Consider the following 25578-nt stretch of genomic DNA (forward strand, 5'->3'; position numbering starts at 1 on the left):
ATGGCTGGCAAGGGGTATGGCCAGCAGCCAGGCTGCCCTCCCTCCCCACCCCCGGGCACGAGCAGCCCAAACCTCCCTCTCAGGCCCGGGGTATGTGGAGCAGAAGCTACCGCCCTCAGCTCTCCAAGGAACGGCTTCCCCAAGGGCAGCCCTAGGCCCGGAGGACGGACATGCAGGTGAGCTCCAGGTTAGAAGGACCAGAGCCATGTTCACGTTGTCGTAAAATCAGGTTTATTGGTGGGGCACACACGCACACCACAGGCACCCCTCCGGATGCACGGAGCTAGCACGGTGCTGAGCAGGGACCTGAAGGGAGCTGTGAGGGCTCAGGCCTCGGGTCTCTGCAAATGCACTGACTGAGAAACAACCTCCTCTGAGCAGCAGACAGCAGCCTCACCCCCACGGGCCCCTCCTGCATCGCCTCCCGAAACACCCCACGCCGCCCCGAAGGGACCTAGGTCCCCCAGCTGCTGCCTCACGGCACAACCGCGTGGAGGACGAAGTGGAAGACAGCTGCGGCCGTGCCCTCGTACCAGCTCGTTGGGTCCCCTGACCATCACACGGCCTTGTGGTCCCCACTCCACCAAGCAGAGCCTGGGGTTTCTCCACAACCTTCAGGCCCATCACCCAAGCACAGGGGTTTCTCTCCCCGCCCTCATCTCCGCAGTGACTGATGCCAGGGAGGGCAGGGCGCGAGGGGAGCCCCACCCCAGCATGGGAACCTCCCCTCTGAGACGTCGCCAAGTGCCGAGCCTGCACTGCCCCACTCGGGCAGCCTCGCTCAGACCCCAGTCCAGCTGCTCAGCCACCGGCCGGGAGTGTGGCCTCCGAACACCTGCCTCAGCTCTCGCTTGGATGAAGCCTGGGTTCCACCCACATCCTGAACTTGGGACTCCAGCACTTCCAGCACCGAGGGGGGTGAGGAATGGGCGAGGAAGAGGATTTCCTGGGAATGCCATGCTGCTGGGGAACACTGCCCACTTGGTAGGAATCTCTAGAAGAGGCAGTCCTTGCACACCCAGGGAGCCCTGAGCAAGGGGTGGAGGGCGGCCTTCACCCACATTCGATGACCTGGGCCGGGCGACTCACTTAGGGGAAGCATCAAGCTCTTCCCAGGAGAGAAGGGGAGGCAGCCTCAGCCTCCCTCCTCCCCAAGCCGGAGCTGAGGCGGGCACACTCACTCTGCCATGGGCGCGCTGTGGGGCTGGGATTCCTGCAGGGGCTGAGGGGCCGAGGGACAGGGTGCGAAGCAGGGCTGGCAGTGCGTGGGGTGTGGGGTGATCTCTGTCCTGCCCAGAGCTGAGGCCGCAGGCCCCGACCCTCCCCCACACCATTCCCCACCCCCAGCAGCTCTACCCCACGCGGGACGGGCAGCATCCCACTGCCCTTTGGGTGAGGCCACCACAGCCCCTGGTCTCCTCCACTGGCCAACCTGTGCCTCACTGAATGGGGGGCTGTTTCCACACCTGGACCCTCGGCCCAAAGCTCAGGGGCCCATTTCTCCCAGGTTCTTCTCAAATTCGCATTTGGGATTCAGCTTAGGCCAGGCCTGGGACCTCCTCCCCAGCCTCACCCAGGACAGGCCTGCTGCCGCCCAGCCCCGCAGGGGGTCCTGGAGCAGAAGCCATGGCAGGCAGGCCACTGGGCAGAGCCAGGACAGGGACAGGGACCAGAGGCCAGATAGCCCACACGCAGAGGGTGAAGTGCCTTTTCTCGGCAGGTCGCCCGGCCCGCGTCGGTGCCCTGGTCTCCCCTGGAAGTCGCGTCCAGGCCAGGCCAGGACCAGGGGGGAGGTGGAGTCACAGCCCACCCGGGGCTGCGCGACTCCAGGAGGCGCAGCCACATCAGAGATGACAAAGGACCCGCGGGGCCTGGGCTGGCGGACGGAGACCCAGGGCGGCTGGAGAGGCACTGAAGAGCCTGGGAGCCGGAGGAAGGGGTCGGGCAGGAGGGGTCCAGCGGCCGCGCCTGTGGAGCCCTGGGGCGTGGCTAGTCCCGGAAGGCAGAGAGCATGTGTCCGTAGAGATAGTGGGAGTGCGCTGAGAGAGAGGGGGGCGTTAGCAGTAGACGGTGCTCGAGCGGAGGCCGGGTGGCAGGGCACCCCCAGCAAGCAGAGCACCAGGCCAGATGCAGCAGAGCGCGGCCAGCCGGGAGGGCGAGGAGGGCGCGAAGGCCGTGCGGCTGGGCTGGCCCACTTACCCCGAGCACGGGCCACGGGCACAGGGCCGACCGGGAGGGTCAGCAGGTGTAGGTCCGCACCGTGGAGGTCTCCGGTCTCTGCGCCCCGGCCGGCCCGGCTGGGAGAGGCGGCAGCCGAGAACACACAGGCGGCTGTTAGTACGAGCGCTTGCGCTGGGGCGGCCAGGCCACGGCCACAGCAGGTCAGTGCAGCCTCAGGCAGCCAGGGCAGCCAGCGTCACTCACCTTCAGGCGTGACCTTCTTAGGCGGGGCCGGTGGAGGCTGCAGGGACCCCAGCGGGGACACGCTGAGCACGCCTGCGGAGAGGTCCCTCGGCCGGAAGCGCTTCCTCCAGGAGGGCGCCCGGCGGAACACCTTGTCCTCCCCCTGCAGGGACAGAGCGGAATGCACCTCCCTCCCGCCCGCCCGGGCGCTCCGCTGGTCCCTGGATGACTCCTTGGCGGGGAACTGTCTCAGAGGGGAGGCCTCTGGTGGGATCTGCCCATCACACACTCGTCATCTCACCTGGGCTTGGGACCCCCCCGGAACCCCCAAGTCTTTCTCCTGTGTCATCCAGGGACGCGCTCACCAGGCAGCCCCCACCCAGCAGGGCCCCCCTGCAGGGCACTGGGGAGATCAGATCCCCAAGAGTGGTGTCTGGCAGTCTACTCCTTGCCTGGAGTCCACACACATGTTCGACACATGTGTGTGTATGTGCCTGTGTGTGTAGCCAACTCCAGGGCACCCCATGCAGTCGGTGCTGGCGGCCTGCGTGTGTCCTGTCTGCTGAGGCCCCGTGGTCAACCACAAGGAGGGCTCAGCCCCACTGGGAAGGAAGCTCTAGGGCGTCTCAGGCTGGCGGTGTGAGCAGGGACCTCGGGGCCTCGGGGTGGGGGGTGCTCACAGAGCAGATGGAGTGAGGATGGGGAAGCCGCCGTTAAGCGGTCTGGGGTCGTCTGTAACTCGTTTGGAGCCAAGGAGCTAAGGCCGACCTGACAGGCAGGGGCACGCAAGGCCGGGGACAGGAACGTGTGTGTGTGTGTGGGGGGGGGGGGTGTCAGGTGTCCCGATGGGCGCTAGGAGCCACCAATGACAAACCCAAGGCCCCATCAGGGCGGGCACTCACATCATCCAGCTTCCGGTCGGTGCCCAGGGCCAAGAGGTTGTTGAACTCTCTCTCCATCGCCTGGCGGGCCTGGCATCCACAGGAAGAGGGAGAGGCGGGGGGGGGGGGGAGCTGTGGTCAGCCAGCTCTGCCGGGTCTGCCACCTGTTTCCTAGGGGCCACGTCCACGCAGACGCGGTTTCAGGGCATTTAACCCTCCGACTGATCTGCCCCTTCGCACAAACCTCAGGGCCCTCTCACAAGTCAGCTGTGAACCGGGCTCCTTCCTACAGAGCAAATAGGAAACTGACTTTTTAAAAAGTAGGTGACAGAGCACACGGAAGGCAGGCCTCACCTATGGGGAAAACCCCACATTTTGCATCAAGTGCACATCATGCCCTTCTGGGCGGGATAAGTGAGCAGCCGCAGCCCCGGGGAGCAGGATGTAGCTGATCTAGGGTGAAGGGCCATGCTTCGCTTGGAGGCAGCTCAGTTGGCGGCTGGTGGCGCAGGGCTGAGTGGGGCACAGAGGTCCTCCCAGAGGCCTGGGAGTTTAACCCAGATTTGGGAAATGCCAGAAATAAGCAAGTTTTCACAAATGCCATCAGATATTAGCAACCATTTTTAAGGAAGGATTCCTACTGGTCCGGATCCGACCTCCCCAACAGCTAAGCCGTGAAGGGTCAGGAGAGTGAGAGGGACTGGACCCTGCTCCTGTTCACGGGTGAATCCTGTTCACAGAACCCGGTGACACGAGACAGGAAACGGGAGACGGAGAACTCGGCCCATTTCTGGGTGAAAACAGCCCCCATGTTGCTCCCTAGAGACCACCCTTCTCGGTCCTGGGAACCCTTTCCAAGTGGCCGGGAGAGAGAGGACGTCCCGCACCACCAAATGGCACTCTTGCGGGCCATGGCAGGGAGGACCCACTCTGACTGGAGCCCCCCAGGCTGAGGGTGGGGAGTGCAGACCAGGTTGGAGGAGGACAAACACAGGAAGCCGCATCTGGGGGACATCCAGGAGCTCCTTAGAGAACGGGGGTCTGTGCTCTCCACTGTGGCTGCAGAGCCCGGTGGACACACTGGCTCTGTGTTGCCAGTGCCCCCAAAAGGCCACCCACCACCCAGAATTCTGAGACCGCAGAGACGCCCCTCCCACAAGCCAGAACGCATCTGCTCCCAGAAGAGCTCACGGAGGGGATTCGGGGCTGAATCTCAAGAGCCCCGACAGCTGCCGCAGTCCGACAGTGACCAGGGCAGAGGCGAGTCTGTGAGGAAAGGCTGAAGGCCGAGTCCACAGAGACAGGCGAGGCCAGGGCAGCACATCAGAGCCGCGACACCACCAGAGCAGAGGCTGGCGAACGCGCGCACCTTCCACCCCTCAAGGCTGGGAAGAGGCTCCCTCCCAGCTGCCCGGCTCATTCAGGACAAATACAGGAGGAAGCCTTTCAGAGGCAGCACCTGCAGCCCCACTGCCCGCAGGACGGGCACAGGCCGGACATCAACAGCTCAGAGAAGTCAGCACATTCTTGGATGGGTTCCCAGGACGACGTGTAATTTACATGTAATTCACGAGTATCCCCCCGCCCACGCTGAGGCACAGGCAGCGGGCCCCTGACGCCAGTGCTGCCCACCTGGGTGTTCTGTGTGGGGATCTGCAGGACCAGGGCCAGCGTGTTGTGGTCGAAGTTCTCGTCCAGGGCCAGCAAGGCGCCGTGCACACCGCTCTCCTGCAGGTTCCCTGCGTAGTCCCGGAGCCCAATAGACTGGACCCAGTGGACCACCTGCTCATTGGTCCAGACCAGCACATCTAGAGGCGGGAAAAGAGCAGAAGGACCCGGGGTCCAGAGGTTTCCAGGTAAGAGGGGAGCCCCCAGACCAAAGCCCCAGCCTTCCCTGCCCTCGGCTCCACCCCATCTCCCTCCTCCATCCTGAGCCCCCTCTCCTCCTTCCCTCTCAGCTTTGGGGTGAGGCCCCTGCACCCAGGTGCACACCTGCAGCGGAGGCCCCAGTGACCCGCTTACCCCTGATCTCATGCTGGCTCTCCTCCCGCCTCCTCTCCAGCTCCTTCCGGTCATAATTGAGCCTCTTGAGACACATGATGCCATACTGCAGGCTGCTCCTGCAGGCACACAGTCCACCACAGCCTCAGGGGCACGCTCCTGCCCAGCTGTCCACGTCCTCCAGCACAGACAGCCCCCAGACGCTCGGCTCCACCTGCACACGACCTGCCAAGGCCACCTCCCTCTCTGGTCCCCTGTCCTCCCTCAGCCCGGTTGGGCCTCACGATGAAGTTCTCAGCATGGAAGCAGCATGGCCCTCCCTCTCCAGGACTGCGTGACAAAGACCCAACTGCCCACCAGTCACAGGGAAAGATACCCTTTTGTGTTCCCATTTCACCCGGCTCCTCACACAAGCCTATGGATGCTACCGGGTCCTCCCACGCCGTCTGAGCTCAGAGACACCTGCCTCGCTGCCCACAGGCCTCGGGGCCTTTGCACTGGCTGCACTGCTGCCGGGAGCACTCCCATTCTGCTGCCCTACGGCCTTGCTGAAATGCCGCCGTGCCCACCTGACTGTACGACCATCACCACCCAACCCACCCCAGCCTCCTTACCCAGGTCTAATTTTCCTGCCACTCGATCCCAGTTAGCATGGAAGCTCCCTCCCGGATCTCACCCCCTGGGGCGAGTTCACAGGAAGGTCCGGAAGCACTCACGCTGCAGCAGGTGCACACGGGGCCCTCGCTCCCTCACAAGGAACCGCGGAGAACCAGAGCCGGGGGTGAGATGGGACCCCAGAGGCCATCGCTCCGAGCGCCCGCCTAATGCAGGAGGCAGCACCCCGTGCCAGCCTCTGGGGACGGAGAGCTCGCTACCTCCCGGGGCAGCTCGTCCCACCTCGGCCGTGACTGCTCCTCCTAAAGAGCGGCCCTGACGTGGCCTCTGGTGTCGTCGCCTGCGAAGCTGGGGCGCAGAGGAGCAACCCCTGCCAGCCCCACTGTCTCCACTCCGCTGAGGCCTCTGCTTCGCAAGATTCGATTATGCAGACAGCTCCCTCCTCGGCCCGCCGCTGCCCCAGCCTTCCTGCCCAGAAATCACTTCACAGCTCAGACACCCCTTCCAGGAACTAGCGACCTGGACAGTCTCAGCTGGTGTTAGCAAGGACTTCCTCAAACCATTTTCAGCCCTGCTCTGCAAGCCCAGTGCCGCCTGGGGCCAGGAGGCATTTACTGCAAATGGGCGAGCAGGCTGTGGGGCTGAGGGGCTGCAGGGGCTGGTGGAGTCCATGCTACAATGTGACGATAGATAGAGCTTTCAATTTTTGAGGATCCAGACATCCAAAATTTTGTGTAAAATTTCCTAGAGCTTAAAAACTAGCAACTAAATTCATAATTTTAAAAATACCATGTGGGCCACACAAAACACATCTGCGGCCAAATCCCGCCCACGGCTGCCAATCTGGGGCCTCCAAGCACCTCTGAACAGAAGATACTTTCAGCAAAGAGAGGGAGGACTGGGTGACATCCTGCAGCAAAGCCCGTGGGTTCAGGCTGGACGCTGGGACGGGCACACTGGCCGGGCAAGGGCCCAGGAGCCCTGTCCTCCAGCCGGAAGGGGTCAGTGCCCACCCTGCACACAGGGTCCAGGCGGGTCGTCTCCGGGTAAACAGAATCCAGCCAGCCCGTGACGAGAACGAAACAGCCTGGGAGAAGCCTCCAGGAGGGGAGTTAAGAGAGACAACTTTGGTCTTTAGGGTTGAAGGGGAGAGAGTCCAGCTCCGCAAGGAGCTGCTGCCACGCAGAAGGGCCAGGGAAGAGATTGGACGGAGCCCCACACTGGGCCCTGTTGGGAGGGCCGCCGCCTGCTCACCGGTGGAAGCTGTCCACCATCTTCAGGTGCACCCGCAGGTCCTTCTTGGTGAGGTGGTCCAGCATGCGCGCGTCCACCAGGCACTCCATGAAGTAGCTGCGGTACTGGGGCAGCCCCAGGCTGGGCAGCCACTCGTTCCCGATCCACTCGTGGCTCATGTCCCCATAGGCCAGGGTCTGGGGGAAGGCAGCGCCAGGCTGCAGCCAACTACAGCAGTTCCGTGAACATCAGCTCGTTCACCCAGGGGTGGGCATGGTGGGAGGTGGGGGTTTTAAATGAAGCTTTTTAGGTCCCAAAATGACGTGGCTCCATCAGGGACAAATCCCCTGCACTGAGGACAGAGCAGCTCCCAGGCAGGCGTGTAGGGGCCGTGGAGCAGCTGCCTCCGATTCTCAGCCTCACCCCTGCTGGCGGCTGCAGGGCAGAGGGCACCAGAGCCAGGGAAACCCAGGAGGGTCTGCTCGTCCCCACCCCACACCCCAGAGGGGACCCCTGAGCTTTGTGTCCCTCGCTCGAAAAAAGGTTTAACGGTTTTTACAATCACCAAGTGCGTTTCTCTAAGACCGCGATATTCAACCTTGTGCATCTCACGGCACACATAAGCTAATTACCAAAATCCTGTGACACAAAAACACATTGTGTTTTTTGCAGACCTGACAAAAATGGGTGTGATTTTGACTCGTTCATAGTGTGGTGCTGGCTGCTGCCATTTTCCATGTGGAAAGCGAAGGAGGAGGCCGGGTCCTGACTGAGCCGGGCAGCTCCTGGCTAACCCTCTGGGGCGGGCAGCTCCTGGCTAACCCTCTGGGGCGGGCAGCTCCTGGCTAACCCTCTGGGGCACAGCAGCCGACCGTGTGCTTAAGCCACACACCAGCTCTGCTTGCATTCCTGGGCTCAGCGCCCCGCTGCTGCGGACAGGCTGACATCTGCACTGACTGGCTTCCCTGTGCGACGGGCGTGCTTGCAGCCCCACCGTGGTCCTCACTTGCCTGGCTCGCCATCCAGACGTGTGGCTGCGTTCACTGCCTGTCTCCCTAGAATACGAGCCTGAGGGGGCAACTTGTTCACGCCTGTGTCCAGAGCCTGGAGTATTTCTCACTAAGTGAATGAACGGGAGGCCTCTGCTCAGCTCACAGGCCCCCGAGAGGGCGGAGGGAGGAACAGGATGCTTCCAACCTATACCTCATCATTCCTGAAGGGAGCCCACTGGGCGGGGGGAGTGAGGGGGGGAGGGGGGAATAGAGGCACCAGGCAGCACAGCCCGCGGGCTCCTCTCCTGCCAACATGAGAAGCCAGGACAGTAGCTAAAGGGGAACGAGGAGGGAGGGTCCTCGCAGGTGCCCTGGACCCCGCGTCCGGCAGGGGGTCTTACCTGAGCCCAGCTGCCCTCCTCGCTGTCCTAGCAGGAACGTGCAGCGTGAGGGGAAATGGCCAAGTCAAGAGCCTGGCAGCATGCACCCCAGGCTCCATCTGAGGGAGCCTACACCCAGGGCTGGTGGGTGAGCAAGGACAGTGTTGGCGAGGTTGGGAGAGGAGGCAGGTGTGGGTGCCATGCTTTCGGTAAGAGGGCAGCAAGGCCCTCCCGTCCTTGCACAGGCCTCAGCGCCAGGCAGGACCCCGGGTCCAGGCCCACAGCAGCGCAAAGCTCTCTTCACCACCACCCCCCCCACCCCGCCCGCCTGGTGCCAGCTGTGACCGTGGAATGGACTCCGCCCCCCACCGCCACCCAACCGCTCTCTCTCTCTCCTTCCCACCAGCCTCCACCTGAGAACAAGCTCAGTCACACTCAGGGCTAATCTCACACTCAGCCGACTTCCCACAACCTCCCCCGCCCCACCCCCCCCGGGCCATCAGCCCTAACCCCAGGCCCAGGGCCGACTCACTGTTTTTGTGGATGTTGCCAGAGTTTCCATCTCTTCATGGGTGACCCAGACATTCCCGGAGGACTGCAGAGAGAGGAAACCTAGCTGGTCCCGCAGGGGGTCCCAGGGGTCCCCCAAGGACAAGGACAAAGCTCCCTCTGAGTCCTCCCACAGTGTCCCCAGCGCCTCCTCACTGAGCGAGCATGAATGCTGCAGCGTGGACAAGAGCTGCCCCAGCCACGGGGAAGGCCCACGGAGAGGCTGGAGGCCTGGGACAGAGTTCACAGACCCCACTCCCTCAGCCACCGCCATCTGACCACACAGAGCCCCGGAGTCCCAGCTGCCTGGAGATCCGGGACTACTGGCCGAGTCAGGGGGGAGACGGAGCCCCTGGTGGTATGTGGGAGGCAGAAGCTAGGCCTGCTGGGACCCCAGAATCAACATCACCCCCTGCAGACCAGCTGGACCCTGTGTGGGGATGGGAAGTGAGGGGCAGACACGGCTACCATCTCTCCAAAGACCCATGGGAGGCTGGGCAGAGCTATTCCAGGGCCTCAGGAAGGGTCATGGGGAGGGAGAGGCCACTCACAGTCCTGGAGGTGGGCGGGGCGGAGGGGCTGGTCAGCGACACCATCTCCTGGATGGCCAGCCGCAGCTTCAGCCGGTGCAGGGCGTTGCTGATGCCGATCTCCCGCTGGATCTCCGTGTCGGACAGGGCCGACATGATGGCCCCACTCTTGACGTTGGCACGGCAGGCTGCCACGTACCAGGCTGGCATCCCCACCCAGAGCTGCAGACACAGGCACGGGGTCACTCAGCCGCCTCTCCAAGAGCTGGGCAACCCCCAGGGCCAGGCCAGGCCCAGCCATGGTCTCAGAAGAGCAGACGTGGAGAGGACCATCATCAAACGCGTCTCCCTTCACAGTGGAAACTCTGGGCCTGGGGGAGGAAGGGGCTCCCAGCTCTGCCCGGGGACCAGCTCCCGGGGGCGGCCACAGTCAACGCCTGTGGGCCCTATGGCTCAGCGGGGCCTGCGGCCCTTAGCCATCAAGGTAACCGCTGTGTGCTGATGGGCACGGGGGCGGGGCAAGTCTAGGTCCCATGTGTACTTGGCAGGGGAGAAGCATGCTGAGAAAGTTCTGCCCAGGAGTCCCCCGACCCAGGCCCTGAGTAGACCCTCTGCCTAGGTACCTCTAGCCAGGAGACCACGGTAGGGCCGTCCCACTGGGCAAAGGGCAGTCCCTTTCGGCGGGCGTCTTCAAGCAGCTGGTGCCTTGCAGGGAGAGGAGCAGACTCAGCAGTCCTTCCTGTGCCGCCCGGGATGGCTCCAGGGACATGGCTGTGCCCTGTGCTGGGCTCCCCTGCTCATCCCCCCCTCACCCGACTGCCACCCTGCTCTGCGCCTGAAGCAGTGTGACTCAAGACACGGGGCAGGGATGCCCTCCAACCTGAGGGCAAGAGCTCTCACTGTGCACGCGGCCCGACCACGACCATGTCGGTCTGCTCTGCCAGAGCCACCCTAACAGCCAGCGCCCAGCCTCTGCGTGACCCCATGAACCAGGCCAGCTCAGTTCAGAAAGGGCCTCCTGGGCTCTGACCACCTGAGCTCAGTCCCATGCAGCCCACGGGATGGGCAGAGGTGGCAGCCAGGGGACGGGCAGGGGGTGGCAGCCAGCCTGGATGCTGCTCTTACTTCTTCTTCAGCCGCCGGTCCCTCTCTGCCTGGGTCCCCAGCTTGGCAGGCACCAGGGGCTCCTGCAGCCCAAGCTCGGGGTCTGTCAGAACTAGAAGGGAAGCAATGGCAGGTCAGCCAGACCCTCTGCTGGTCCCCCTGGCGGGTCCAGGGCTGGGGAGCAGACCAGCGGGAAGCTCCTCAGTGCATGAAACCCAGGGCCTGACGGGACCACCCACCGTTCCCGGAGCCTCCGCTCAGCATCCGGCACCCAGGCCGCCCCAGCCCTGATGGTGCCCCCTGAGCGTTGGCCCTGCGGGTATTTTCCAATGGGATGGAGCTACACTGTGCGGCACTAACAGCTGCAGAATCCTCACCAGAACTTGTCCCTCTTCCAAACCAAGCTGCAAAGGGGACCCAGAGAACCAGACACGATGGGCCACGAGGCTGAGAGAACCCTGGCCTAGGTCGGACGGGGAGACTGCCTCTCAGGGTGCCCTCCTCCGCCAAAACCACCGAGAGAACAAGTACCAGTCTGTCCGCTCCACCCACGGCCTCCTGAGCGGAGGCCGTCCCCGAGCGCATGCAGGGCAGCACCTGTTCGGGCACAGAGGGCAGCTGGTGTGGCTGGTCCAGAAGTCGGAGGCGCTGCCCTAGGCTCAGGTGCCAGCAGGCGGGAGGAGCACAGGAAATGGGCTTCACACAGAAGCCTCCTGCCCTGATCAGACGCAGCAACCTGGTCTGTGGCGTTCAGCTCCCCTGTGCTGGGGCAGAGGCTCCCACACAGAGGAGAGGGCTCTCCCCTCCCAGTCCTCCTCGCTCACTGGGTTCTGCCTCACACCTTCCCGGGTGCAGGAAGGTACAATTATGCAATTGAACCGCATTGGGCTCAAAGGTTCCTTTTCTCATTGATCATGCAGGTTTCCCTTCATGAAACTGGTTAATGCTCTCGCTGCCTTGGGGGCTTCTAAACCTCTTCGGCTGATTCTGCAAGGCCCTCATGAGCTAACCCCAGCCCAGGGTCCAAGCCCCCGCCTCCCCCACCCTCCTACCCACTCTGAACAGACTCAGCTGCATACAGGACTCTCACACCCACGTCTTTGCCTTCCTCAGACCCCCTTCCCCTCCTACTTTGCCTCTGGATTCAGCCCAGATATTGACAGCAGAGCAAGCCGCTCCGTGGCCCCCACTGCACCAAGGCCGAGGCCCGAGCTCCTGGAGCACCTCGGGCATCTCATGGTCATCACACTGTCGTTGAATTGTCTCTTCACTGTTACCTTTTCATCAGAGCTATTTGCAGGAATGGACTTAACACTGAGCCTGTGTCCAGAGTTACTCAACAAGTGTCTGCCAAGCAAAGGACTGAGGAGATGCGGGAAGCGAGGAGGGAAGGAAGAGAGCTGACACGGCTGTGTGCCTACCACCTGCCAGGCGTGCACTAGGGCTTCCTATCATCACACGGGTGGCGCAGGGCCCGCTGCCAGGCTCCTACGCGAACAGGCCTATGGAATGTGGGTCCTGGAGGCCAGACGGGCCAGAAGGAAGTGCTAACCACACTGACTCCCCTGAGGGCCCTGAGCACTGAGATCAGAGCCCTCTGCTGGACGACCCCTCGCAGGCCCAGCCTTCACTCCGCACAGGAACCTCCTCAGCCACGGCGGGCCTGACCCTGGTTGGAGCCCCCGGGGGACGGGCAGCCGCCCGCTGGGGAACAACAGGCTAACGGAAACCCCCGTCGGGCTGGGGACCCTGCAGACAGCAGCAGCAGCCAAGCCCACACCCAGCACCCTCCTGCCTCTGGCCCTCTACTTGAACTTGGACTCGTTTGCTGGGAAGGGGGCAGAGACCGTGGCCCGCAGCTCCATCGTGGCTCAGCTGCGTCAGCCTGCCCTTCTCCTTCTTCCCGAACAGGCGGCCGATGGACGACTTGATGCCTTTGCGCTTGGCGCCCTTGTGCAAGGAGTCCTGGCTGCTGTTGCTGCTGCTGGGGTTGCTGCCCTGGTCCTCCACGGCACTGAGGGCGGCACAGAGGGGAGGAGTACAGCAGGAGGGTGGCGGTCAGACCTCGGGAAGAACTTACAGGCAGTGTCAGAGTTGGGTGGGGTGAGGGGAGCCATCAGAGCAGGTGACAAGGGACACGGGGACTGTCCTTCCCTGATGGTGACTCAGAGAAGTGAGATGTCAAGATCGCTGGACGAGGTGATGGCCGTGGGGACGGAGGGCTGGGAGGGCTCCCTTACCTCTGGCCTTCCTCCTGGCTCGGGGCTGGGTGGCCGCGCTCCTCGAGCCGCAGCGTCCTGGGTGAGGAAGGAGGAGAGGTCTCACATTGTATGGTGGCTTTGTCCTCTCGGTTCTGTTCCCGAGACACTGGTGGCTGAACAGACAGTGGGGCCATCAGGGGACAGAGGGAGAGATCCGGCCGCAGGGAGAGCGCAGCGGGCGGCCTGGGGCCGGGGGAGAAGCCGCAGAACCGACCCAGGACCTGCTCAGGCCCGCTCACCTGCAGCTTCCTCCGGTGCTTCCGCAAGTCACTGGGCTGGAAGAGAGGGAAGCGTGAGCTCACTCACCCTCACTCACTCCACCCCCAGGGGAGCCCAGGTCTCAGAAGGGGAAGGGAGGAGTCGGGACCTCGCCCAGGTCTGCAGAGACATCGCAGCAGAGAACAGCTGGCCCAGAACAATAAGCCAGGGCCTCTGGGGGAGACAGGTGGGCAGCGGTCGGCTTCCTGAGCCCTGCTCCTCCAGGGAGAGGTGTGTCCAGAGCAGGACGTGCTCGTGGCGGGACGTGTGGGGTGTGTGCACATCACGGGAGGAGGTGGAGCCCAGCGAGGACAGGGCTGCTCCTCTACTGTCCCAAGACTCACCAGGGTCATGACCCCCATTCGGTCCAGGTCCTGAACGGCACTGCGGGAGGCACACTTAGCTGTGGAGCGGCCACTGAATGCAGGGGACCCACTGGCCAAGGACAGGGCAGTCAGAGAGGTGGGGATGGGGCCGCGCCGGTGCGGCTGGGTCAGATTGAGGGCCTCCATGCTGCCGCTCGTCACTCGCGTCTCAATCTCCTCCGCGCGGAGCTCCGTGGACTCTTTCTCCTCCTGGATCATCCTGGAGGCACAGACCAGCATCAGCCTGGGCATCGGCCTGGGCAGCAGCCCCAGTGGCCACCAGGAGGCAGGTGCTTCTGGCCTTGCCCAGCACTTCCCACTGCAGCTTAGAAAGATCCTTCTCTCTCTTGTGAGTTGAACTATGTAACAAAACTCCCGTTTAACAAAAGCAGTTGCTGGGAACGGAGGCAATTTAGTCAGAGGAATACAAACCATCTGGACGTCAGAATCCTCAACCTAACACCAGCTACAGGGGGACCTCGAGTCAGGCACTTGGCTCTCTGGCCTCAGTTTCCCAATGTGAGGAGTGGGCTACGTCCCCAAACGCGGGACCTTTCACTGTGCTGACCCGTTCACAGGAAAATGAGAATGAGGGGGGGCGGGGCTCAGAGAGCCGCTGTCACACACGCTGTGTATGCACAGTCACACACGTACTGATGTGAAGGTGCCAGCTGAGGAAGAGGACTGCTTTTCTGTGGGGAGTATGTCTTCCCAACGTTAGGGTGCTAAAGGTCTGATGGCTGTAGAATGGCTGACAGGAACGGCAGATCCCTTCACTGTTTCAGTCGGTAGACTAGAAGCTGGCGGTCCTGGCAGCACCTGTGCGTGTGTGCGTGTGCGTGTGTGTGTGTGTGTGTGTGTGTGTGTACCATGTTAACTGGCCTGTGACAGCCCAGTGTGGGCGCCCCTGACCCAGAGCCCTCTGCGGCCCTGAAGAGCTGGTGCTGTGCGGCTCGGCTCGTCCTTGTCATTGGTCATAACATTAACAAACCCTCTCGACGGCAGGCAAAGTGCCCACCCGGTAACTTCCTGTCTGAGGCCTCGTTGTGGGGGCGGTGAGACCCGTCTGAATCTTGGCTCTGCCACTCCCTGTGCTGCTTTAGGCAAATCCGTTGGTCGCTGGTTTCTGTCCCTTGTCTGTCAAGTGGAGATGATACCGTCTCCCCCAGAAATGGTGGTGAGACTGCAACAGCCTTGGTGGGTGGGAGCTGCACCCTTGGTGTCCGCTGCAGATGCCGCCGGGGCACAGCCAGCCCGCAGGTCGGTCTGAGGTCAGTGCTGGGCACAGCCTCCGGGCCCCTGGACAGTGGCGCTCTCGGGAGCACCTATGAGAGACAAGCGAACTGTGCACTTCCTCCTGCAGCGGCCCTGACCTGATCTCCTCGTTGATGGCGTCCAGCTGCTCCTGCAGCATCATGGCCAGGGTCTGCGCATCAGAGTGGCTGCCCGGGGAGACAACATCCACGGAGCCCACCAGACCCCCTGGCCCATCCTCATCCACGTCAGAGATCTCAGGGTCACTGTCGAAGGCAGGGGCGGCCGTGGGGGCCAGCACACCAGGCAGTGGAGACCGCTCCCAGTCCTGAGCAAAGGAGGGAAGAGGAGGGGCATTTGTTCAGCCCAGATCTGGGGGTGCAGAACCTGCATTTTAACAAGAGCCCTGGCTGATCTATTTGCACATAAAGTCTAAGAAATACGACTGGACTATCAAGGACCCCGACGGCAACGTGCTTGGCGGCGATTCCAGGGGCAGAGGTGCTCCAGCCAACACTGGCTGTGCAGCCGCCGAGAAGTCGTCTCACCACCCTGTGCCTCGGTTTGCTCGTCTGTAAAAGGGGTATTCACAGGACCCGTGCCATAGGCAGTTGTGAGGACTACAGTGCTCAGCAGTGTCTGGCACAAAGCAAGCACGAGTAACACAAACAAAGGGCGACGAGCCCCAGGGTGTCTCAGGTCACCCCGAGAAGAGGAAGCTTCTCCGAAATCGTCCTGCGAACCTCTCTGGTGGACAGAGGCCCTCGAGAGGCAGCGAGCCGAGCTGGGGCAGCCGGAGGGCAGGGGCGAAGAGGAGCGGGGCCTGGGCAGCAGCTGAACAGGGGGAGGGGGGGGGGAGAGGAGAGGGGCCTTCACACTGACTCCCCCCCCAGACAAGGGGCCCCTTCCTCCTCTCCCCGTCTGCGGGGGCCCTGGGCTCAGGACAGAGGCCAACCGTCCCGGGCCAGGCGGTAACCAGACGCCTACGCTTCCTGCTCCCCGAAGGCTCAGTGAGATCTCACAGCAGCATCTCAGGAAACTGCAGGTGCCATCCCAGGGCTGGCTAGCTACCCCGCCATCCCGCCATCTCCCCACAGACCAGCCTTGTTCCAGAAGGCGTGCCAGTTCCATCCTGTCCCCGTCCCCGCCCGACCACACGCCTGCACACCCAGGCACACGTGCGCACGCTTCGGTGGGCCCCAGGGACCAGGAGGCTGGGGGAGCGCAGCTGTTGCAGCTGCCGAGGCCCCATCCAGGGCTGCAGCTGTCACTGGCACGGGGTGGGAGGCAGGGGAGGATTTGTACCACACGCCAGCCAGCTGTGAAACTGGAGCCAGGCACAAGGCCGGCCGAAGTGACCCCACCTCCCGGGAGATGCCCCCCTCACCCTCCACCCCTCACCTTGGCAGACTCTTCCCGCAGCGAGAAGCGGCGACGCAGGCCCGGGGCTGCCGTGCTCAAGGAAAACCGCAGGTCCACCGCGCTGCCCGTGTGCGACCTTGCATGGGGCAGGGAGAGGATGGGCTGAGCCCAGCGCACCCCACAGGCCCACAGAGTCCCGGTCTGAGAAGAAGGTCTCTGCTCCCCTACACGCAGCCCGTTCTGTGATGAGCCCAGAATGTCTACAGTCAGAGCCAAGGATTCCCGACCACTGAGGAAAGCAAGCATGGCAAGCGGCCTGGTGTCCTCTGGGCCACGTCTTACGAATTCAGGGCTGGTCTCTCCTGAGCAGCCTGCAGGAAGGGAGAGCCGGAGTGCCGACCACTGGCTCTGTCCCCTCCCTGCCCCACCGCACACCACACAGGAATGCCTGCTGACCACTGAAGATGCAGCTAGGTCTTACCACCGACACCACAGGCTCAGCACCCCTTTCCCTAACCCCTGCCCCACCTACACACACCACACGCTTCCTTTCACCTCTCTACAGAGAACTGTCCCATTGCCCACAGATGGCTATTGCCTCGAGGGTTCTGATCTAAAGGACATTGTTGGGGAGGACACGGCCAGGCCTGTGAACCTTGATGGATTCACTCATTCAGTCTGTTCCTCACCTGCCTCTGGCAGAGAAGGGAGGCAGGGCTACGTCGCCTGCTTCACAAAATATGGAGGTAAACCCAGAAGTTCCCTGCAGCATGGGCCTAATTCCAGCACGAGGAGAGCCCCACCCCCCATCTCTTAAATGTTCTTGGGAAAGATGCACAACCATGTGAGGAACAGTAAGGGAGTTCCTGATGCCTCACTTCAATCTTTCCTGCTGCTTTTGTGCCCACTGCCTGCCACCTGCCCTAGGCGGCCCTCAGCTCAAACAGCAATCCTGCAGACCCCGAAGATGGTGTCTCCAGAGAACTAGAGGGAACCAGACACCCTCCATGGGCGGGCCGTGGGCCGTGGGCCGTGGGCTGTGAGCCGTGGGCCGTGCGCCGAGGGCGAGCATGTAACTCAGCGGACCCTCTGCAGGGCAGGCCCTGTCCAGGAAGCAGGAAGGATGGCCTGTGTCCACGGCCTGGGGAGGGCTCCCTGTGTGTGGCCTGAGCACCCCTCCGAGGTCAGGGCTCCCTGCTCAGCTGACAATGACTGGGTGGCTTTGACCAAGCTCTCCAGGCCTCAATGTCCCCCTGAGGTCCTAGGCGGTCTTTTGGTGGGAGGAAGTCTCCTCCTCGGGGTCCACCAGGACCCCACCCAGCCTCCCGGGCTCCAGTACCTGGAGTGGATGCCATCCACCAACGGCCCCCCTCGACCCTTCAGCTGGTCCACCTCTTGGCGCAGCTTCTCAATCTCTTCGGACAGGCGGCCCTGTGCCAGGCAGACCCGGTGTGGGTGGGGGTCAGGGAGGGACAGAGAGGGGAGAGAGGGACAAAGAGGATGGCAGAGTTGGGGAGAAGCAGCAGAGGGCACTGCAAAGTGCAAAGCCAGGGCCCAGACCAGGCCCACAGATCACACCAAAGAGACTCGGTCCAAGTGAAGAGCAAACAGAAGGTGGCGGCAGGCGGGCAGGGCTGGGCTGGGACAGGGTCTGCCTGGGGAAGGAAGGGGCTTAGGAGCGGGCCTGAAACCCTCACCACACCTGGCACGACCCTCGAGCTGGGCAGCAGAGGCCCGTGCCCTCGGACCTCACAGACACTGCCCAGGCAGGAACAGTGGCCGAGCCTCCTGGAACCCCCGCTCTGAGGCCTCAGCAAGCTGTTCTGCCGGGCCCTTCACTGGCCCTGGTCTATGCCCTAAGCTGTGGCCTCAGGCTCTTTACACGCAGGTGTAATGCACCTACGTGGCAGGCTCCAGGGAGGGTCAGTGAGCTCACCGCACCATCCAGCCAATGGGCTCACTCTGTGCCGGGCACCAGAGCAGCTGCACCCAGCACAGCCCCCGCCCTCCCCGGCTCGGCAGCGGGTACCTTGTGGTGGTGCTGCTCCTCGATCTGCCGCTGGGAGCTCTCCAGCTCCTGCATCAGCGTGTTCTGGGGGAGAGCAGTCGTGAGCCAGGACCCAAGGGCTCCTTCCCCACCTGCCGGGACCCGGCCCGCGAGTCTGCCCTCTAGGGCGGCAGCTCCTCCCTTCTCCAGCCTGACCATGGGCAGGCAGAGGTGCCAGGCCCAGGCCAGCCTCCATCCTGACGACCGTCTCACATCCAACCCAGCCCCTCCGGCCCCTCCGGCCCCTCCCCTCTAGCAGGCCCTGTTCTCCAGCAGACCCCATCCCGCCCACAGCCCCGCCCCTCCGGCCTGGGGCACCCACCTTCTCCTCCAGCGCGGCCATGCGCTCCTTGAGGTGGAGCTGCAGGCGCTCGGTGGACTCGCTGAGCAGCCGGTCCACGGTGTCCGACAGCCGCCTGTTGTGGTCCTCGTTCATCCTCTCCCGCTGGCGCACCTGCACGCCGGCACCCCAGGGCCACATGCTCACCTGCCCCTTCTCATTCCCCGAAGCCCCTCTCCACCTCCTCCCACCCCTCTGTGGCTGTCCCTGGCCAGGGCCTCCCCCTGCCCGCTTCCTCCCTGCCCCACCCACAGCCCACCCTGGGGTGGTTCGAGGGGGCCTCACCCTCGCCAGCTCCTGGTTCTTCTCCTCCAGCTGGCCCTCCAGCTGCCGCAGATGCTCCTCAATGTTGCCATGCCTTTCCTCAGCCTGCGGGCAGGGACAGGTCAGCGCAGCCCGGTGTCCGCCCTCCCGTTCAGGTCACCTGTTTCCTGCATCCTGGTGCCAGGTGGTCTCTGGAGATGGGGGCCTCAGGGGCCAACGGAGCCCAGCCCTCCCCCTGCCACCCTGGAGCAGAACAGCCTTAAAACTTCCTGGAGCTGCATCGCAAGACACTGGAAATTCTCCACACACTTCGGGAAAAACTCCACCTGAAGGCATGAGCTGCCTCCAGAGAAACTGACCTGCACTTAAGTGCATGGACTCAAGCCAGACTGCCTGGACCCAAATCCTGGCTCCCTCTCTTCCCAGCTGCGTGACCCTGGGCCAGTTGCTGAACCTCTATGTGCCTCAGTTTCCTCAACTGCACAATGTGGGTAACAACAGCTCTGACGCCTACCACCTGCAGGACTAAATGAGACAATAAACGCTAGCCATGGTTATGACCTTTGTGATCAACCAGCCCAGACAGAGTCTCCCGTTCTGTTCATGATCTCCAGAGATGGAGACCCCCTTGTTTCTGCTGACGAGGTAGTCCAGACCACCCCTCACCTTACAGTCAGGACGACCCTCCTCGTGACTCATGGGAAGAAAGGAGTCCCTCTGTCGGTTCTGGGACATACTAGAGCTGCTGCTCAGCATCACACATCCTCGCACTATCTACCCAGCCTTGATTCCCAGGGACTGGGGAGTCCTTTGAAACCACTAAGTCCAAACCCAATAATCATCATGATGATGACATCATCATAGAGCCAATGGTGTCATCACATACATGACATCATCATGGATATGATGACATCATCAAAGAGACTATGGTGTCAACATAGAGACAAGAACACTGGTGTCCAATCAGGGAGGGATGGACTGTTCCCTGGTCACAAGCCATCAGTGGCAGAAGCAGACTTGGCCCTGGTCTACCTAGGTACACCCAGCTGCAGGTCCACCCACAGGGCCCCAAGCTGCCACACGAGCAGAGGCCTGGGGCCTGATGCTTACGATACTGGCTTCCTTCTCTGCACGGGTGGGGGGTTAGCCTCTGCCTGGCGACAAAGCCTCCTAAATCCCCGATGAATCCACACATGTCTACGTCATGCCCTCCCCCAGCTCTTCCAGAGCCCAGTGTTCAGGCTGTACACCTCTTATGAATTATTATCCATAAAGTTAACTATCCACTCATTAAAATCATATTCCCTTTCTTCATCCTAAAGCTGCAGCCTTCAAGCAACCAGCGTGGTCCCTAGATCCAGATGCTTCACTTTAATAAAGGTAGATAAGCATGGATTAAACTCCACCCCCTTCAGGAATTATAGACTTGGATCCCATCTCCTCTCAGACCTCATCTTTCCAGGGATGAAAGTCCTAATTTTCCACTCCAGACACAAACCCAAGGAAGTATTAACCACGTGGTGGAAATGATCATTGAAAGAATTTGCATGAGCACCGTCTCTTCTACTTCTCGGAGCGAATTCACGCCTGCTGTGGGCTGTCCCATCCCACGGGGTAATGGGGGCGAGCACCGCTCCTCCAACCGACAGACACAGGGTGGGCTGCCTGTAGTCGCCAGTGGGAAGTGGCAGGGACACCGCGGACCCCTGGGCCCGGCCACTCACCTTGGTGAGGGCTGCGATTCTCTGGGCCAGCTCGGCCTCCACCTCCGGCAGCGTCTCTGCCTTCCGCAGGGTCTGCTGCAGCTTCTGCTCTGCCACCTCCAGCAGCTCCTGCAGGTGTCGAGCCTTCTCCTCACACTGGAGAGTGTGGCAGGGGGGACAGTCAGGAGGGAGCGCTGCAGCCCCCCAGCCTCAGCACAGCGCCAGGACAGGCCAGGAGGCAAGGAACGACCTGGTTCTTGGCTGCCCAAGGCGACCTGCAGGACCCAAGAGGCTGCTGGGCCACCCAGGTAAGGTTCCTGCATGAGGGAGACTCCCAGGTCCAGCACACGCCCCACCCCACCAGGAGCAGCTACCTGGCGGTGCAGGGACTCCTTATTGGCCAGCTCGTTCTCCAGCTTGTCATTGAGGTCATGGATGGACGTGGCCTCACGCTGAGCAGCCAGGTAGCGCTTCTCCAGTGTGGTGATCCGCTCCTCCATGTCTTCCTTCTGGGCCAGAGCCTGGGCAGGAGCAGAGGGGCCCCAGGCAAGGTCATCGGCTCCCCCTGCACCTCCCTGTCTGCGCCTCCCACCAGTCCCTGGCAGGCTGTCTCTCCACACTGCCCTGCCCACGTCTACCTTACCTCCTCCGTCCGCAGCTCCTGCCCTAAGGGGACCCCACCAAGTGCTCAGTCTTACACTCCCAGCACTCGCCTGGCCCCCTCACTCCCAAGGCATCCAGGCAGTTGCCCTCCTGAGCACTGAACACTGCACCCAGCACGCTGGGGCCGGCCAGGCCTTGCTCACCTCCCGCAGGTCCCGCTGATGCCTGCTGCTCAGCTCCTCTGACTTGATCAGGTCCCGGCGGGCGGTGCCCAGGTCCTCCTCCAGTTCAGCCACTGCTGCTGTCAGAGTAACCAGTCGCTCCCGGGCCTGGCTCAGCTCAAAGTTCTGCTTCTCCAGCAACTCCTGCAGCTCCTGCAGCCGGCCCTCGTCATCCTCCAGGGACAGCGAGCCGTCAGTCCACCACCGGTGCCCAAGACATCCCACTCCCCTGTGCCACCCCGGCAGGTTGGAGGAGGGATGCTCTGCCCAGCTTCTGAGCACACCTCAGTCCACCGGCCTCCTCTGGGCCCAGGAGCTCACGGCAGGTGATGACCTGACACTCTTGCTCTCCCGTGTGTCTCTTGAAAAGCAATACTTTCTAGTTTGACCTACGTCAGCGTATTATAACCTAGAGAGGGGCCTGACTGAAGAACAGGCTCTGAGACCACACCTTCCCTGACGGAAGCTGACACACAGGTAGATGGCCCTGACAGTTCAGGTGGACAAGCACCTATGTGCCTAGCAGTGGGCACGGAAACACAACTATAGATTTCTCTGCAGATGGGGTGTGGAAAGAGAAAAGAGAAGGGGATATCGGAAGAAGCCCTGAAATACTTTGAGCAGCTGCTCCACTGAACAGGTCAGGGCCCCGCCTCCTGTCTGTGGGAAGACATGCCCCTGCTATGCAGCTCCCATAACCCACCTTCCACAGGCGTTTCAGGCCCAGCTCCACAGTCCCCTCCTCTTCCGCCACTCCATCCCGAAGCCCTGCTCCCTGCTGCAGGGCAGACACCTGCAGGGCACAGTCCCAGCAGAGTGAGTCAGAGACAAGAGAAGCTCTCCTATGTTCCAGACCCTTCTGGGTCCCTGCCTCCCTTCGGCCAGCAGTCTCCAGCCAAGACAGCGAGACAGCAGTGAGCATCTACAGGAAGCCGATGAGCAAAGGGTGACCCCGCCTTGGCTTCCAGCCCAGGTACAGACGGAGGGTGAGCAGGCGCTTACCTGCTGGTGGGCACCTGCCAGCTGCTCCTCCAGGGTGGCGACTCGCTCCAGGGCCGCCCGGAGCCGCTCTCGCACCTGCCCAGGTAGGAGGTGAGGGATGGAGGAAGAAAGAGAGACCCCACTGGGCGCAGGCTGGGGGAGCCTGGGCTTGGCTGACCACTGACCACTGTGGTGAGAGGCAGAGAGGCACCAAGAGCAAACTTCCAGAGGGAACCTGAGGGGACCCCTGACACTGGGCAACGGAGGAGGGAGCCTGTTATGAAGCTGGCAGATGGGGTGGGAAAGAGGATGCAGGAATCACAGAGAAGGGTGCGCTGGGGGTACCTTCTCATCCAGGGCCTTGTGGTGCTCGAACAGCGACTTGAGGGCCTTCAGCACCTCCACCTCACTGGAGACCCCCGAGGGCGACTGGGCCTGGCGCTTCACCACCGTCATCCGCAGCGATCGCTCGTGGCGGGACACCAGGCACTCCAGGTGTTCCAGAAGCAGCTGGCGCAACAGGGAGGCGAGAGGAGGGCCGTGAGCAGGGGGGGAAGGGTTATAGGAGGGCCCACATGATCACGGTACACACGAGTACAGCCATGTGCGCCGTTAACATGTTGAAATACTTCCGTGTTCATAAGCAACTGCTGTCCCAACCAAATTCCACCCCATGCCAGCTGCCCTGGCCTCCCCCCAGGACCTCAGGTGAAAAGCCCAGCACTGACGGTGGAATAATCTATCATCCAGACATAAGGCGGAGATGTGCCTAGGCTGGCCAAGGGGTCCACCCCCCCACACACAGGCCAGGTCACCCCACTGACCCTCGTGTTGTTCCGCTCTGCTTTCAGCTCCGATATCTCTTCCTCCCGCTCTAGAAGCTGCTCCCGACACATGCTCAGCTCCCGGGTTAAGGTGGCAAATTCCTGAAAAGCCCACAGCCCCTCAGTGCATGGGACTCCTGCGGAGCCTGAGAGGCCACGGCCCTGTGCCCCTGCCCCTAGATAGCTGCCTTTCTATCAAGGCCACAGCCAGATGGCCAAGCATCTCACACCCTGGCAGGCCTGGCGCTGGCGCTGGCGCTGGTTCACTCCTCAGCCCCCAGACTGTCACGCACACTGTCCCGACACAGGACTCGATGGCACGCCCGGGGCACCGTGACACCACCCCAAAGGACTGGTGCTCCCTCGCCGCCTCCGCTCATCGCTGCCTGGTTCCCCAGGCCTGGCTGCCTCCCACCTGCCCCCAGCCTTCCCAAGCCCTCTAAGGTCTGGTCAGCCTGAGTCACCTGCTGTCTGCCTCTGCTCCATGGGCCCCTACCCCCTCCCCCGCCTCCGGAGCCCAAGCCTCGGTCACCACCTGAGGAAACCACATCCTCCTCAGACCTTCCCAGGCCTCCCCACCTGCCACCTCCAAGAACAGGGTCTGGGGAGCAGCAGCCAGCCTGGGGTGCCACCTGCTGGCCACATGAGCTCACTGCAGCTGCCAACTATGGCTGGTTTTCTTCCTGCGTCTAATCCCACCCGCTTCTCCAGAAGCTCGGAAGGGACAGGGAAGGGATCCGCAGGGAGGCGAGGGGCAGTGGAGGCTCTGAGGGTTCCATCCCCTGGCATGCAACTGAGATGGCCTGCTGAGCGCCCTGAGGGCGCTGGGCTCAGCAGGGCTGGGGGCGGGGAGGCGTGCAGGGGTCAGGTCTGACCTGGGGGAGGGCGGAGTTCAGGTGGCGCTGCAGCTGGTCCCGCTCATGCAGGGCATCCTGGAGCCGGCCCTGCGTGGCCGCCAAGGTCTCCTGACTCTCACGAAGGGACTCTAGCAGCTTCTCCCGCTCATCCAGCATGTTCACCATCAGCTGCTCAAAGTTGGCATCCGCATCAGCACCATGTGGGGGCCCCAGAGGGTCCCCCTCGTTGATTGTGGGCATCACCTCACACATGGTGGGGTGGGCAGGGCCTTCTCAGCGTGGGGGACAGGGAAGGGATTCACAGGGCTGGCACCTCCAGGGGGACCCAGAGCAGGGGCCTCAGAGCAGGCAGTGCCAGGCGAGCAGACAGGTGGGCGGGGCTCCTCCCATGGCATCAGTTGCTCTTGGTCTGAAAGGGGCCAGGTGCCTGAGGCGCCCCTGTGAAATGGAGCCCAGGGGCCTGGCCTAACCCCTCAGGGCTGGGGCTGGGCGGGCTGTATTTCCAGGCAGGCAGGCAGCAGCTGAGCGTGGCCATGGCAGACAGGAAGAGGGTGGCTGGAAGAAGGCCCTTTGCTTAGACGGAGTTCTGGAGCCTGGCAGAGTCCCAGCTGGGTTGAGCAACACCCATGGTTCTGGAGGGCAGTGGCCTGTGGGAGAAGAGACTGCTGTGAGGACCTGAGGAGTAGAGAAGGCACCCAGGAAGAGTGAAGAAAAGGAAAGGGAGGTGTCAGTGCGCGCCCCTTCTCAGCTTACTCCCACCCCAGCTGTCAGAAGTGCAGCCGCAGTGGAGTGGTTCCCACCCAAGTGGCTCCCTGGCCAAATATAGAAAGGATTCAGTCAGCGGCAGGCTGCCCAGAGCCCTCCTGAGACCTGGGGTGGGGGAGAGCGAGGGGAGGGACCAGGGTCTCTGGCCCCACACTCTGGCCAAGGCAGGCAAGAAGGGGTTAAAGGGCTCTAAGAAGGGGTTAAAGGACACCGGGTGGTCCTGCCCTGATCGCAGTGCAGCTGGGCTCCCTGGAGAGGCTCCTTGGTGAGGCCCTGAGGCCCAGCATTCAGGGCGGAGGCTCTGGCTCATCACCCCACCCCTGAAACCTGGCACACAGCAGCAGGTGTCCATTCTGCTTTCAGGGCCAGACGATTCGAGGAAACCCAGGTGGATGTGGGGTGGGGCTGTCACTCTCCTGGGGCAGGGCTAAGATGTGGGGGCCCTGCTCAAGGCTTGGAATCTTCTCTCTCCATATAACTGCCATTGCTGGTGCTGTGTTAACATGTGCACAGCCTGGCTCCAGCAATGCCTTGAGCCTGGCACATGGATGCCCAGTGATCAGAGCAAAGGAGGCAGCAGGCAGCTGGGGACTTCTCTGCCTGCAGCCAGCTTCCAACCGCCCTGCTGCTGCTGAAGGCCACCCCCTGAGTCACTTTGCAGAGCTCCTGCTCCATGAGAGACGTGAGGCGCCCGGCAGAGCAATGCTCCACAAACAGTCTTTCCTTCCTTCCCTCCCCTCTCCACGTGGGAGACACAGGGACAGCTTCTTGTCCACCCTCAGGTG

At 62.6% G+C, this 25578-nt stretch overlaps 1 protein-coding gene across 2 annotated transcripts; it reads right to left on the bottom strand.

Annotated features, from left to right (window-relative positions):
• Positions 1 to 210: 210 nt before the first annotated feature.
• PPFIA4 (PTPRF interacting protein alpha 4) lies at positions 211 to 22803 on the bottom strand (the record flags this gene model as incomplete). Of its 2 annotated transcripts, XM_081114415.1 has the most annotated exons (28): positions 211 to 2039; positions 2200 to 2297; positions 2425 to 2566; positions 3306 to 3374; positions 4917 to 5092; positions 5307 to 5404; positions 7155 to 7330; positions 8527 to 8553; positions 9038 to 9100; positions 9606 to 9806; positions 10208 to 10289; positions 10710 to 10800; positions 12536 to 12702; positions 12929 to 13062; positions 13189 to 13224; positions 13552 to 13792; positions 14946 to 15154; positions 16228 to 16324; positions 17528 to 17619; positions 18218 to 18280; positions 18558 to 18689; positions 18861 to 18944; positions 20564 to 20698; positions 20917 to 21063; positions 21349 to 21540; positions 22070 to 22159; positions 22369 to 22443; positions 22693 to 22803. In XM_081114415.1, the coding sequence occupies 27 exons, from the start codon at positions 22801 to 22803 to the stop codon at positions 2239 to 2241; spliced, it is 3189 nt and encodes a 1062-aa protein (XP_080970541.1). In that variant the 3' UTR covers positions 211 to 2039; positions 2200 to 2238. The 2 variants fall into 2 exon arrangements, with proteins under 2 accessions (XP_080970541.1, XP_080970540.1); XM_081114414.1 differs by lacking the exon at positions 2200 to 2297.
• Between the last annotated feature and the right edge of the window lie 2775 nt (positions 22804 to 25578).

Source organism: Myotis nattereri (assembly GCF_964212035.1).
Source record: "Myotis nattereri genome assembly, chromosome: 20".
Lineage (NCBI taxonomy): Eukaryota > Metazoa > Chordata > Mammalia > Chiroptera > Vespertilionidae > Myotis > Myotis nattereri.